Below are 14,987 nucleotides of genomic sequence, written 5' to 3'. Positions count from 1 at the left end.
CACCCCCCACCCCGGCTGGGCAGCTTGTCCCTGCCCCAGCCCGAATGCCTCCCTCCCCCCATGTCCCTTCCCAACCCTAACAGACTTACCAGCTGGAGGCAGCTGGCAGCTTCCTGTTTAGCCTATGGCCAAATCTCTGAATCAGCTGAAGATTTTCTGAAGCCTTTCTGAATCGATTCGGAGCTTTTACTTGGTCTCCCGATTAGATTGATTTAGAGATTCGATCCCCAAATCAGGCCGAATCGCCTCAAAATCAAATCAGCTACCAAAGCTTCACACAGCCCTAGTTGCTTGTTTTCTACCTGGGTACCTGACTGTTCTTAAAATTCTGTACTTTTTAGATTTCAGGTTCTTTTGAAATACTGTAGATAGTATTTCACCCTAATTCTGCGACGGGGGATATTTACTTATAAATTTGTTTATCAAACTCTAATTTAACCTGGCATTTTTAGTTATTTTCATATTGAGGATGGCTAAGATAATTTTTTTATCGTAGGGGAAAAAATTTTGGTTGAAGATATTGGATCATTATTTAATGTACAAGGTTTTATAAAGCATATTAAGAGGTTATAGAGGTTTATATGCTTATAGAGGTTTCTGAATATCATTATCTTTACACTAAAGTATTAAGCTTCCATTTGTTTTACCTAGGAGACAGATGCCGTGTGTAATCTAATCCTGTCTTTAGTTTATTACTTCTATAACTTAATGCCACTCTCAAGAGGATCCAGGTGAGTGATTTTCTCAGTGTATATAAATTATCCATATCTCTAATGACTAATTGCATTGTCTATCAAAATGTTAATACAGTAAAAGTTCCGTTAACCCGCACCTTACAAGCCAGCATCCTCTATTAACCGGCATGCTGGCTTGTAAGGTAAAGTGAAACTGGAAGTGCCCACCATGGCACTTCCAGTTTCTCAGAGCCCCCATGGCCCAGGGGCATAACAGACTGCGCGGGGCCTGCCTCCCTGTCCTGCAGGGCCCGCGGGAGGGGCCGCAACGCACCGGACATGGCAGGGGAAGCGGTAGCCCAAACAGGCAAAGTCGCTTGTTCAGGCTGCTCAGTTGACCAGCATATTTTGTTCCAGGGGGATGCTGGATAACAGTTTTAATTTTTATCATTTACTCTTTGGACAGTTTGTTAAAGCCCATATGATCTAGATCATGACTAGTCTAGGGTGTGTCCTTCTTTACCATCCTGGTGGTCAAAACACACTTACCCTGTTTAAATGTTTATATGTAGATAGATTTTTAAATGTATACACACCAGGAACAGTAATGAATGGTCCATCTTTATAGACTTTGGATCACTGGTTAAAATCGGGCTGTTTAGTATATTTTGCTGCTCACAGCATGTTACTCTGTATCACTCGAGATAAGGTTTCCAAGGGTACATGTAAAGGTATCTTTAGATCAGTGATTCTCACTCAAGGTGCTGTGTCATCCTAGGGTGCCATGAGATTTTTTTCAAGGGTGCCAGACAATGTTAGTTCCAGGACATATGCAACCAAGATTTACAAGATAAACCAAGAGATTTCAAATAGGAAGAAGCCATTGTGTTAAAAACACGTTCTGATTTGTTGTGGTTTTTCTGAGTTCTTTGCAAAAGAAAAATTGCTCTGTTTTTTTCTGTAGTCAGTCAGTGAAAACTTAAGAGCTGGCATTTTCTGAGGGGTGCCTTGAGTTTATTGAGGGATACCTTGCGTATGAAAAGGTTGAGAAACACTGTTTTAGGTACATGCAGCATAATTTACCATACTGCTGGTAAAAGCAAATACCCCTTTAGTAGTTACTGCAAACATGTTTCATTTTCTGACTCTATAAAATACATTTTCTGTATTTTATGCCTGCATTTAACTGAAGCTCCAGGTTAATTCAAGGCTGCTCTTATCTCCAGGGATTGGTCAAGGTATTTCCATTTCTGTGGCCATATTTTGCTTAACTCTTACAGTACAAATTAACTGAACCTGTGTCTACCACACTTTGAAACTGAAAATATTGAACACAAAACAAATTTGAAAAAAATGGTGGGGGGAGGAGGGCGGCTTACTAGCCTGCTGTGAAGTTCATAAGCACTGCAAGGCCACATCTGAATTTATGGAAATAGACTGTTCTGTTTGGTAGCAGGGGATGGGATGAGGAGCAGTGAACTTAATTGTAGCAAGGGAAATGAAATTTAGATTAGATATTGCGGAGAATTGTATCACTCTGAGGGTGGTTAAGCACTGGAACAGATTACCCAGAGAGATTGTGGAATTACTATCCTTCAACACTTTTAAGAGAAGTTTAGACCAGGCTTGTCCAACATACGGCCCACGGGCCACCATGCGGCCCTCCAAGCTGTTTTCTGAGGCCTGAGGTGCTGCAACAGGAAACGAAAGTAAACGCCATACTTTTGTTTCGGGGGGGGTTGGGGGGTGATGTGATACCGCTTCCTGTGAGGTCTTTGAATATGGCTCACTGGCCCACTGGGTGATAAAAAGTTAATGATCCGGCCCCACATTCAAAAAGGTTGGACACCCCTGGTTTAGACTAACAGTTGACTGGGATGGTTTAATTAGGGGCAGTCATTTCTTGATCAGGGTGCTGGAATAGATGACCTCCTGAGGTCCCTTCCAGCCATAGTTTTCTGTGATTCTCTAGAATGAGGGTTCATTTTCCAGTTTTAGCCCTGCAGAATTTTAAGAACTCCATGGGCTTGGAATCATGATACTGAGATCTTCAGGAGCAGTGTTCCTCAACCGCTTTCATCTGCAGAATCATGGATTCAGCCCTGTGCAATGTCAGAAGGCAAATAAAAATATTACCACTACCCCCCACCTACATATATAAAAGCTGATTTTTTTTTTTACAAGGTTGACAGATATCCATTTACTTCTACCTCTAACAAGTGCCCTTTTCATCTTTAATGAAACATGTTTCTTTAATGAAGAAGTAATGAATTGAATTTTGTTTGCATAATGCAGCATCCTAAACGAAAAAAAATATAATTGAAAGAGACTTGTCTTTTTTTTTTTTCTTTATAGTGTGATAGCTTATTCGGTGATCATGGGAGCCCTGATGGCAAGTGGAAAAGAAATATCAGGAAAAATCCCAAAAGGAAAGGCAAGTACAATATAAAAATATACTGACCAAACCAACAAAATGGATGTGATGCTTTTAGTTATGAGGAAGCAACAGAAGACATGAACAGGGGCTATGCACGTTTATATTTAGTGTGTCAGCCCATTACACCAGTAGCTTCCAGCCTTAAGGTACTTTTAAGATTAATTGCCGTCCTAGATTTTTGGGATGACAGCTATGCTTTTCAGGCTCCCTTGTAAGCTTTGAAGCTGCAGTTGTTCAGCTTATGGTATAGACCAGTGGTTTGCAAACTTCTTTGGCTAGCAGACCACTGTCAACCCTCAGAATTTTATGAACAACTACTTACCCTAATAGTCACTAGTTGAAAAGGGAAGTCCCTGGATGATCCACAAACCTTCCCAAAGTTAATGTTTGTAACCTTGAGGCCAGATTATTGTGGTGAGCTCCTGTCTGTGGCTTCTATTCCAAATGAATCTGATGTTTTACTTCAGCAGAATGGATGTCTTAGCTCTAGTATAGAATAATTTTTTCTGAGCACATAATAGCAAGGTTTCCTTTTTATTTGCAGATGTAGTTCAACGTGCTTACAATTTACAACTTTCTGAATCATCTGAAACCCACTTGTGTGAGAGCACCTCTCCCAAGTTTTTGCCAGAGAAGTTATGATCTGCTGAATTAGCTTTGTTTTTGACCCTGGAGTTTAAAGTGAAGATCTGATCTAACACCATTCAAATAACTCTCCCTTATTGTATTCAGTCATATCTGCAAACTTTAATGACAGAAGCTTTTGCATCTGTTCGCTCACGTTAATACTGCAGATTCAATACAACAGGAGGAGCGAGTTGGATTACATTCCTTTTTGCATCTCTAACAGAATCATTGACACGTTTACCATTGGTTACAAAACAGTGGTTAAAGTAGCATTATACTGGTGAACAAAACAGTTTGATTTGCAGAAGCATTTTTGGTGGGGAATCTGTGAAAGCAAAGGAAAGAACACAGCCTTTCTCTTCAAAACAATGACTTATTAAGGCTAGTAGCATAAAAAAGAGCTCTCGGTATGGAAAAATTTGAGACAATAAACAGAAAACCTTATACTGCTCTTCATGTTGCTTGAGTCGCTCTTTAATTTAAATTTTCTGACCAGCTTCAGATGTGAGCTTGACCAGATGTCTTGGCTGTTTGCAGTCATTTACATGCCAGTAGTCATAAACACAATCGTATTTGTTGACTAATTCAACACTTTGTTCAGAAATCCAGTGTGGAAAGTTGGATTAGTACAAAATACTAGACATACCCATTAAACTAGATTTGTTGGTACTGAATTTTGCAAGAGGACATCATCCAATACTGAAAACAAACACCAAGACTCCCAGTTTTCTTGTTACAAGGGAATTCAATCCTTGTTTTAAAAATACATTTTATTATGGGTCTTTTCTGGTATTAAATCATTAGTGTTCGTCAATTCTTAATAAGAGATTTGGAAGATATTCTGTATTTCACTGCAGATAAAGGGGAATAATGTTTGACAATCAGGGACTTGCATTAGGAAATGCACCAGAATTTAAACCAGTAGAATTAGATTAGAGACTTTCTTCACAAATGTACTGGCAACAGTTCTGTATTATAAAAAGCCTTATTTTCTTGTTCTTCTTTTAATTATTGTGTTTCAGTTGGTTGATTTTGAAGCTATGACAGCTTCTGGTTCTGAGGCCTTTAGCAAAATAGCAAGAAGCTGGATGAATTTAAAAAGGTAAAATCCTTTTTTGTTGAAGAGAAAAATTCAAAGCTATTATCTGGAGGTTTACATAAAAAAATTGTATGTACTTCATCACTCCTTAAAAATAGAATCTGTGATAGTTCATAGCTTGTATATTGTGCTGCAGCTATCAAGGTGAAAGCTGATGGCTGCATCCCTCTGCAAAGGCTTGCACACATCCACACACATCATCCCACTGTAAAGGCTTCCACAAGTCCACACATAATTAAAACTCCATTTAATACCTTTACTAAAGTTTGGTTTGATACATGATCTTGGTACTAAGGTGTGAGTTTTACCATTAGTCATTGTCAGGATACCAGGGTTCAGTCTATGGGCATATCTACAATGCAGTGCTGTCCAGGGTTATCTGATCTAGCTCTGGTACTAGAAGCACACTACTCTGCCCAGGTTAACTAGCTCCAGTGGAGTGCTGTGTTAGTCTATGTCCTGTAGACATAGTCTGTGTATCAAATTGTTTGAACTATTACTTTGTAAAGAATTTTTTAAAATATAGAAACAAAACAATATAGCATGAACTTGCCAAAATGTAACTAAATACTCTGTCATACTTGTTCATATTATGAAATAGTGGTTTTAATGTTTAAGTTTTAAAAGTGAAGTCATGGACCAGCCCTGAAGCCTATGAGAAATGTAATGTGTTGCAGCAGATGGGGGTAGAGAAAACTGTGTAGAAAACTGATGTTAACAAGTACCCATTTTGCTTTGGTTTATACACATCAGTGAAGAGTGCCATATCTAGCTAACTACACTTGTGGTCTCAGCAACACAAAGCCTCTGAAGGCATTTATGGTGGAGGAATGAAAAAGGATTAAAATGTGAATAATCAAATTGAGGATTTAAATCCTATCACAAGATTCTTTTTAGTGTGTGATTTTATAAAGTCAGCAAGTACACTTTTTTTTCTGTAGGCTAGAGAAAAATAATTCTTTAGTTGAAAGTACCATTATAAATTTTAGGTGTTATACACAACCTGGAACAGTTTGCTTGACAGTAGGTTACAAACCCATGAAAAAGGGGTCTTGCTTCCCTGACCCTATAAGCAGTCTGTTTTCATTTACTTGTTACTCTCTAGGGAAAATCCCTTTGCAATAAAATTTACTTTTTAAGTTAGGCCAGTGGTAAAATTTTAAGGGAAATTTGATTATTTTTTTAAAAAAATCTGAGAAACAATGACAACAAAGTATGAAAATAAAATAGAATGTTAGCACTCTATTTTTTTCAGGTGTTTTGGCACTTAGGCTGTTTAAATTTAAATTTGTCATGGATTTATATTTATATGTGGACAAGGGATTTTGTTAATTTGGAAAACCAAATGTTTTCAGTGTTCATGGCAACTTGAATACAGTGTTAATCTCGTGATAGATTGTAACGTCACATAGTCAACCAATTTATTGCATTATAAAATGGCAAACCAGCCACAAAGATGTTCCATTAAATATGAAACATTTTTTTGTGGCTGGTTTATATGGCACTTTAATTTGAATTTGTGGCATTTTATTAAGCCTTGCTGTGCAGCCTGGGCATAGAGAGCCAATGAGCTCCTTCCCCCTACTTGCAAGTTTAAATCCTTGCTGTCTAGTTAGGGTGCACAGAAGGGCTTTACGGATGTGGCTGCAGAAGGCATGGCAGGGCGCACACTTTTTTGAATCTGAGATAAAATTTCTCAGATCCCAATTGTGCAACTAAATTAATGTCTACCAGCAGCCTCAATGTAATGTTTCAAACATAAGCATATTCTAGTTTCTATATATTTAGACTTCTGAGTAATAGAGTAAACGCATTCATTCCTAGCAAACAGCTCTTCACATAAAAAAGTAACACACACTTGATACTAGAACATAAGAACTGCCATTTACTGGGTCAGACCATAGGTCCATCTTGCCCAGTATCCTGTGTTACATAGTGGCAGAGAGTGGATGCTGAAAGGGAGAGTGAACTGGGTATGCCCAAGGTGTTTTTTCCACTGTTCCTCCCACTTGCAGCCTCCATTATTTAGGATCTAGGAAGTTCTGATTGAGAGGCTGTATCCCTAATTCCCATGCTTAATAGCTGCTGTTGCCCCTTTCCTTCAAGAATTTGTCCAGTGCCCTTCTTTGAATTGGAGTAAAGTGAATTCCACACTTTAATTATACTCAGTGTGAAAAAAAATTCCTTTTCCTTACTGCCTGCTAGTTTCTACCTTTGTGGTTATTTTCCGTTAAAAAAAAAAAAACCCCAAAAGTTTGAATGGTTGGAATATAGACTGCTGTCCCAGTCCTTAAGATGATCTGTTCAGACTAGGTTATAACAATGAAGCTATTTAAGGAACTCTGACAGCACTCATGGTGCTAAATCCTTCCTTTTTTATAGTTTAAATCTGATAAATCCATCTGGTGAATTTCATCCAAACTAAACATATCTACTTAAATTAAATAAAACCAAACTAAACATGCAAGAATTCCAAAGTTGCACCACTAGTTAAAGCACTTATTTTTCTTTGCAAAACTGAATGTGATTTATGCTTACAAGTACATGCAAGTGAAAGTGCAAGGAGTTTCAAACTTAAATCAATGGATTGGAATGTTTAAGAGGGGTTTTTTAATAATTAGTACAAACATTGTGATTTGGACCTTTGAAAATATATGATGGTATTTAATACTCTTGCTGTGGAAACAATAAATAGGGATTTCCTAACTCATGTTTAATCTCTCACAAGATTTTGCATTAATATATTACAACAGGTTTTGACATCATCTTTTTTACTATGAGTAAGGTAGTGATACACCTGGATGCAATTCCAATTAGCTCCTTCCAGTCTGTGGTTAGGGGTTCAGTGGTTATTTTGCAAAAACAGCATGGCTGTTTGAGATAAGCTAAGATTTATTTCTCTGCTGTTACTATATCAGGCTACTCATTTATATGGTGATTGCTTCGTGATGGCAGGATAGATTGTGTACCCTTATAGACTAATTAAATCAGATACATAGCATAAACTTTCATAAGCAGAGGTCATCACAGCATCAGATGGCCCCTGCTTACAAAATCTCAAACTACACATCTGATTTAGTTAGTCTGTAAAGGTGCAAATCTACCCCACTTTCTGCCTAACTTCAGACTAACGCAGCTCATATGCCAGGCTGAGGCCAGTTGTGGAGGCATAAATTATGAACAAGGTATTTTAGAAGGCAAAAATCCCTAAAAGTGAGCCTTAAACATGTATTGGGGGAAGGGATTGACAATAGTAATGCAAATTTAAAATACTGTCTTTCAAGTCACTTCAAATGGTGTGCAATTTATGAACTTTGGTTTTCTTTTTTCTAGTATTTCTCCTTCTTACAAAAGTCTGCCATCAGTATCAGAGACTTTTCCAACGCTAAGAACATTGATTGAAGTGCTGAACACAGACTCGTCTCTCTGTCTCAAAAAAACTATAGTTTCTGTATAATTTATACAAATAAAGGCCAAGACTACTTGCTTTGTAAATTATTTTTGAAAAAGAAAAATTATGAACAAATGAGGTCCTTTGTTACTTTTGATACAAGTTTTGATAAATGGAATACTTGAACCTTTTTCTTTACTTTAGAAACTCTCAATAGAAAATGGAAATCCTTGCCATGACTGAAAATGTATGATGGGTGTGGGAAAGAGGACATATTAAAGGGTTGATTTTGTTTCCATGCATAATGTAATAACAAATAAATTTACTTCAGAGACCAAACTGAAGAGTGACATAATTGAAAGGGAAAATACCTTGAACTTGCTGTATACCTGGGTTTTGTTTTTAAAGAATGTTTTTGTTAATGCACTTTGAAAATGCCACATCTCTTCTCTCTTAATTGTATACGTTCAGGGTCTTTAAAAAATTCAACTGTGAAACTGTTATGAAGCATTTACTTGCGTGCAAACTATAAATACACAAAAACTTCACATAATGTAATCCTGTGAAGGAATGTTTCAAAGAACTCTGAGATAAATAATGTCTGGAACACTTGTAAAGAAATTGGTTTCAAGAAAACAAACTTTGGAAATAAAAGCAGACAAATGAAATGTTCAAAATGAGCCTTTCTTGGTGAGCAAATCAACAAGTGGTTAGGCTGATGGAATGCATGGAATTGCCAGAAAGGAAAGCTGATATACAGTCCCTGGGTGTTGGGGTTTTTTTTTTTTAATGGAGAATACACTCAAGACAGTTGAGAGTGCAGGACCACATAGAGGGGTGCTGAGCCCATAGGCTTGATTTATTACACTGAAGTGATGAAATGCGGTAGGCCTATGCGAAGTGGCTAGTATTCGCTTTGGATTTGGATTCAGCCAATTTGGGGGACAGTGATTCGATTCGGTGGTTTGAATTACTGTCCCAAATTGATTCAGCCGAATCTGATCCAGAGATTTGGCCACCACCGAATTGGCCGAATCTCTGAATCAAACGGGCCCCATCCCTTGCCTACTCTCCCAGTCCCGTCAATGGCTGCCCCGCCCACCCCAGCTCCAGAATCTTTGAAAAAGAAAAAAAAGTTCTGCACTCACTGGCTGCTACCGGCGGGGAAGGGGGGGCGATCCCCACTGCCCCACACTGCAGGGGAACAGGCAGGGGATAGGGCCTGGCAGGGGTCCCCCCTGGTCCGGTCTCCCCTTCTCCAGCCCTCCCCCTACCGGCCCCCTACTTACTAGCATGGAGTCTGGATCCAGCTTCCCTGCAGTGAGTGGGGACTGGCCGAATCTTCGAAGCTCTCTGAATCTTTTCCGAATTGATTCAGAGAGCCTTGACTCTCTTCAGACCTTTTTATTGGTCTCCCGACTTGATTCGGAGATTCAGCTGCCAAATCAGTCTGAATCTTCTGCAAATCAAATCAGCACCTGAAGCTCTGCACAGCCCTAAAATGCAGCATGGGAAGATTTTGTTGTCTTACGATAGCCATCAGGCAGAACTAATTCAGCTCAGACAGTGGTGGGCTATTTACTTGTAGCTATCATCCAAAAGATCACCAACATTTGTTGAAAACCCCAATAAAGTACAGCTTAATTTCAGAGTCTGGTTGAATTCTGTGTCTCATGCAGGTTTTATTTTCTGGGTGATTTTAAGCTAGGTGACTTCAGTTGGCAAGTGGGCCAAATGGCTGGTTTGCTCAGTAACTTTACCCTGGGCAAGTTATTTTAGTATTCCTTAATGTTTTTATCCACCTCAAAAAAGTTAAAAGGGCTGAGCTGTTTCTAGAACCCTGTCTTTCAACTCATTCACAAGTTTTTCTTTTTTAATATCAATGGTCTAAATTCATTCTTCGGTGCCAGAGGAACTTTCTGGGCTCATACTCCTTGCCAAAATTGGATACTCCCTTTTATTTTCCCAACCAACTCCTTTCCCTTGTAGACTAGAGAACTTTTGTGGTCAAATACATCTGACTGATACAGGTGTAATATAAGTCTGACTGGTACAGGTGTTTGCTCACTTAATAGTGATAAGCAGACAACCCCAAATCCCCTCTTTCCTCTGAATCTCTGTCTACGTGACTTGTTGTTTCTCTTTCTCTTCTGGACAGATGGTGCTGCTACACCCTGATAGTTAAGATGCATATGACTTTGTTTCTTGTTGGGGGTAGCATCTTTGAACTTAAGAGGATGTCTTTTGAGGAATAAGTGGAGTCCCATGAGAGAACATCAAAGAACTGGGAGGGAGGACCTCTAAGGACAGAATTAAAGGGGGTGGAGGGGGGAAGCATGGGAAAGGGAACAGAGTTCTAAAAATTGCACCCCTAAAAGGGAAATAAATATTTGTCTTCTGTCAACATTACAAAAATCTACTCTGAATGATTTTACCATTGTGCCATAGCTAAGATTGAAGCAAAGTTCACTATATGCTTGGTGTTGTCACTGCCTCCAAATTTCAGTCACACTTGGGGTCAAAATTGGTAGGTTAGATGTGGGTATCATGGATTATTTTAGGGGAGTGCCAGCCTGGTGACCCCAGCCTGTGGTACTTCTAAATATCCCCTGAAGCCAGCCTAGCCATAGCTTCTAGAGCACAGAGCAAGCCCTGGCTCCTTCCGTCTCTTGAGGCCCAGGCTTTTTTATTTCTTTGATTCTCCCTGGTTATCCACAACCCTTCCACGGGAATTACTTTTACAGTTCAGCTTCTGAGAGAAACTTGACCTTTTCGAAGGGAGAGAGAGAGACACATCCCAAGTTCCAAGCAGCAATAGTGAAAAGGCATGTAGTGGAGGGTGAAGGGTAAAGCAATACTTCTGTCCCCAGTCTAACCCAGACAGCTCCGAGCCCGAGAGTAGATCTGTTTTTCAAGCTGCTCCATCTAGTGCAATTTCTCTCTCTCTCTCTCTCTCTCTCTCTCTCTCTCTCTCTCTCACCCTTTTCCATAGAGAGAATGTGAGAGAGCCCCTGTACCATAGGTGCCGAGTACATGGGGGGGCCTGGGGGCCCTGGCTCCCCTCGGGAAGAGGGTAACGTGACCATCCGTCCCTAATTGGGCGGAGCAGTCCTGAAATTGGAACATCAGGTCCTAGTCTGGGGTTGCATGTCTCTAGGACAGCATTTGTCCTGGATTCCCAGTATCACGCAAGGATCCAGGTTTTTCATTCACTGGGGGGGGAAAAACATGGGGAAAAAAGCAGGTTTCCCCTTGCAAGCTGGCACAGTTCCAGCCTGCAAGGGGGTGTGGGGAGCAATATGCAAGGAGTGCCACATGCATGTGCACGCATGCACATAGCCAGGAACGCAGCCCCAGGCAGTGGTGGAGATCAGCTCCCCCAGCTGCCTGCAGGTAAGTCTAGGGGGTGGGGGGGGATGGATGATCAAAGCCTTTACAGTGAAGGAGGGAGTGGGGCAGGGCCTGAGCCTGGAAGCGCAGCCCAGCAAGGGCGGTGCATGGGGCCTGGGGCTGGGGCAGGGAGTGGGACAAAGTCACAGGTGGATTGTCTAGGAGGCATGGGGGCTGGTTCCCTGTCACTGCATGCATCCCCAGGGAGGGGAGCATGTGGGGGGGCCCATGCCTCTCAGACTTGTGCACAGGGCTGGGACAGATGTGGGCTGCCTGCCATGCTACCCTCTCCCTGGGAGCCCCACGCCAGCTGCACTGCCGTGGCAAAGTGCTCCCTCACCACGGCAGTGCAGCTGTGTGCCTGACAGCAGTTGGGGTGGCAGTGTAGAGCTGTGCCCTCCAGTGCTGCCAGGTGGCCAGGGGATACTTTGCCATGGTGGCATGCCTAGTGCAGGGCTCCTAGGGGGAGGGCAGCAGGGTGGGGAGCTCCAAGCCTGCAGTGGGCAGCCCATATCTGCCCGTCCCCCCATGGGCTCTGCTCAGCTCTGCTCTAGCTGTGCTGGGGAGGGCATCATCTTAGGGGCCCCCACCAGCAAAAATAAAAGTCAGTGCTTATGCCCTGTACACAAAGAAGATTGTGTGATTATCTATTTCCCTCTCTGAATCTCTTCCTCTTCTCTGTTTCCAATCTGTTATTGAACCAAATTGTACTTTCTGTTCCACAGCAGGTATGTCTCTGCATAATGTAAATGCTGCTATGATATCATCTTTTCACTGTATGCATGTAACTCTCACTTAATGCTCATAGAATTCCCTAAGACAGTAACTCAGTGGAAGTGTTCCTGGCCTGCCAGTGCCCAGGTCTCTGGTTTGAGATCTGTCTCCACTGAAGGGTTCTAGATTGGCTGCTTAGCTCCCAGGCAGATATTTTAATCATTTAGAAGATGCGATTGAGTCCACACTTAGCAAAGTTCCCTTTCCCTGCCTGATCTATCACTCTGCTTCCTGCTCCCTGTTCTGTGCTGCCTGCCCCATCCCTGCTCTGTTCTATGCCTGTGCCATTTGTGGCACAAGTGGTGCTGGTTGGCCATCCCTGAATTAGATTACTAGGTATAATTGGGAAGTCCTGTGACTTGCCTTCTCCAGCCAAGAGCTGTATCACTATAAATGGTCCAACAAGAGGCTTCCTAAACAGTTCTCTCTCTCTCTCGCTCTTTCTCTCCCCCCCCCCCCCCCCCCCCAATCACACTTCTGCACACAAACACACCCACCCAGGAAGTTGCAGAAATGGGCAAACCATTTACTAAGGCTTAGGTCTGAGCAGGGCAAAGTTTTCTGAGAGCATGTTTTCATTCCACTCTTACCTGCATACAACAGGAATGTTGTAGAGCTGGCAATTCAAAGACTAGAATTGATCTGAGGGAAGTTTATATCTATAAAATAAGATTTTGGACCCATGTGCCTCTGAGTTGCTACACTTGAGCACCATAAACTCTAAAAATGCCCAAGAAAATCAAGAATAAAGGAAAAGTATCTCACGTGGAAACTCAAGTGAAGGGCATTCTTTGCTTTAGTCCACTGTGTAAAATTGCCAAGCACTTGGAGCGGCCATGTGTGAGATCCCTCTGATTGGACAAATTTGATCAACAATGTGCATCTAAAAGCCTCAAATAAGCATTTCGTTCTCAAATGCAAAATAATAGGTCTGTGAGCTTCTGTGGTTGTTTTCAATTGTTCTGATGGCCTGTTTGTTCTCCTTCCTGTCTGGGCAACATTTTTTCCCTTCTCTATGTACTACCATATCTATTACATGTAATATCGATAAAGTTCTCAACTATGTTTAAAAACAGTATTGGTTTCATAGCAACTCCCTGAGGAAGGTCACTATTTCCTCTCTTATAATGTGAAATTGAAGTGCAAGAGCTCTGCAGCAGAACAAAATAGCTCCCAAATGTCCTGAGGGCAGGGAGAGGAGCAGAAGCGAAGATTTTTCCTAGTCCGCTCATCCATGCTGAAACAAATACTGCTTTAAATATGTTTTTTACTCTTTTCATTTTACTCCCTGATTGGCTTTATGCACATTCCCTTTTCTTCAAAATAAAGTCACTCAGAAGAAAAGTAATAATCTTATTTGGCATTAAATGGCATATAGGTGTGGTGGCTGTCTCACAGGAAGAATGACACACAGACTTGTTGCTTCTCTGGGAGTGCTACACATAAGCTCACTCCTCATGAGTCAAGTCAGATGTTCTCAAACTAGTTTAGCAAACAGAACAGGGTTAGATGACTGGGCTAGTGTAGGATGACTTTAAGAGGATCCTGAGCCACCAATGTGATGTGGCTATACAACAAGCAAATGCAATCCTTGGCTCCATCGGGGGGAGGCATTTCCTGCAGAGATAAGGAAGTGCAAATGCCACAGTAGGAGGCTCATCTGGCCTAGTGTGTACAGTTCTGGTCATCCTTAATCAAGCACTTGTGTGTGTCCTTTTCACAGCACTGGATGAAGTGAGCTTCAGCTCACCAAAGCTTGTTTATGTATATGTAGTCAAGCAGAAGGCAGGGTGGATTTGCACCTTGTAGACCAACCAAAGTATGTGCATGTATGTAGATATAAATATATACTTTGGGGCATGCATGTGTGTGTGTGCATGCATGCCCACACACACAGCAGTGCAGATTAGCAACTTATATAGACTAACCAAAATGTGCGTGTGTGTATACATACTTTGGTGTTGTGTGTGTTTGTATGTGTGTGCATGAGCACATATACATACACATATATGCACACACACACACACACACACACACACACACACACGGCAGGGTATATCGCACCTCATAGACAAACCAAAATATGTGTGTGTATGTATAAGTACAACCATATCCATTTCATAAAATATCTAAAGATCTCAATTATGCTTAAAAACAGTGTCGGTTTCATAGCACCTCCCTGAGGAGGGTCAACACACACGTATTATACACACACACACAAGGCAGGGTGGATTGTACCTTACAGACTAACCAAAGTGTGTGCGTGTGTGTGTGTGTGTGTGTACCTAGATATATATACTTTGGTGTATACACACCCCTCCCCACACACACACACACAAAACGGCAGGGTAGATTTGCACCTTATAGGCTAAGCAAGGCATGAGTGTGAGGGTATAGATATATATGTGTGTGTGTGTTTATATGTACGTAGACACGCACATATAAACACACACACGCATGAGGGTGCACGCCCCCCCCACACATAGGGGTCCGCCAGTGCAGGCAGAGGCGGGGCGGGCGGGCGGTGCCAGGCCGGGCCCCCTCCCCTCGGGGCGGGGCTGGGCTGGGCGGAGAGGCAGGGGGCAGCGGCGGCGG

At 41.6% G+C, this 14,987-nt stretch overlaps 1 protein-coding gene across 1 annotated transcript in view; it reads left to right on the top strand.

The window, feature by feature from the left end:
• The window catches only part of TTC13 (tetratricopeptide repeat domain 13), a gene marked incomplete at its 5' end in the record, with an annotated part of 67,583 nt that extends 58,411 nt beyond the window's left edge, over positions 1-9,172 (top strand). The window contains 4 exons of the mRNA XM_025194733.1: positions 652-731; positions 3,030-3,108; positions 4,761-4,840; positions 8,171-9,172. Coding sequence (XP_025050518.1) covers positions 652-731; positions 3,030-3,108; positions 4,761-4,840; positions 8,171-8,294 — 363 coding nt within the window. The remainder of the gene's footprint in view (positions 1-651; positions 732-3,029; positions 3,109-4,760; positions 4,841-8,170) is intronic.
• Between the last annotated feature and the right edge of the window lie 5,815 nt (positions 9,173-14,987).

The sequence above is a fragment of the Alligator sinensis genome, unplaced genomic scaffold, assembly GCF_000455745.1.
Source record: "Alligator sinensis unplaced genomic scaffold, ASM45574v1 scaffold448_1, whole genome shotgun sequence".
NCBI lineage: Eukaryota > Metazoa > Chordata > Crocodylia > Alligatoridae > Alligator > Alligator sinensis.
The sequence above is the reverse complement of the archived record's forward strand: the minus strand, read 5'-3'. Positions and strand labels throughout refer to the sequence as shown.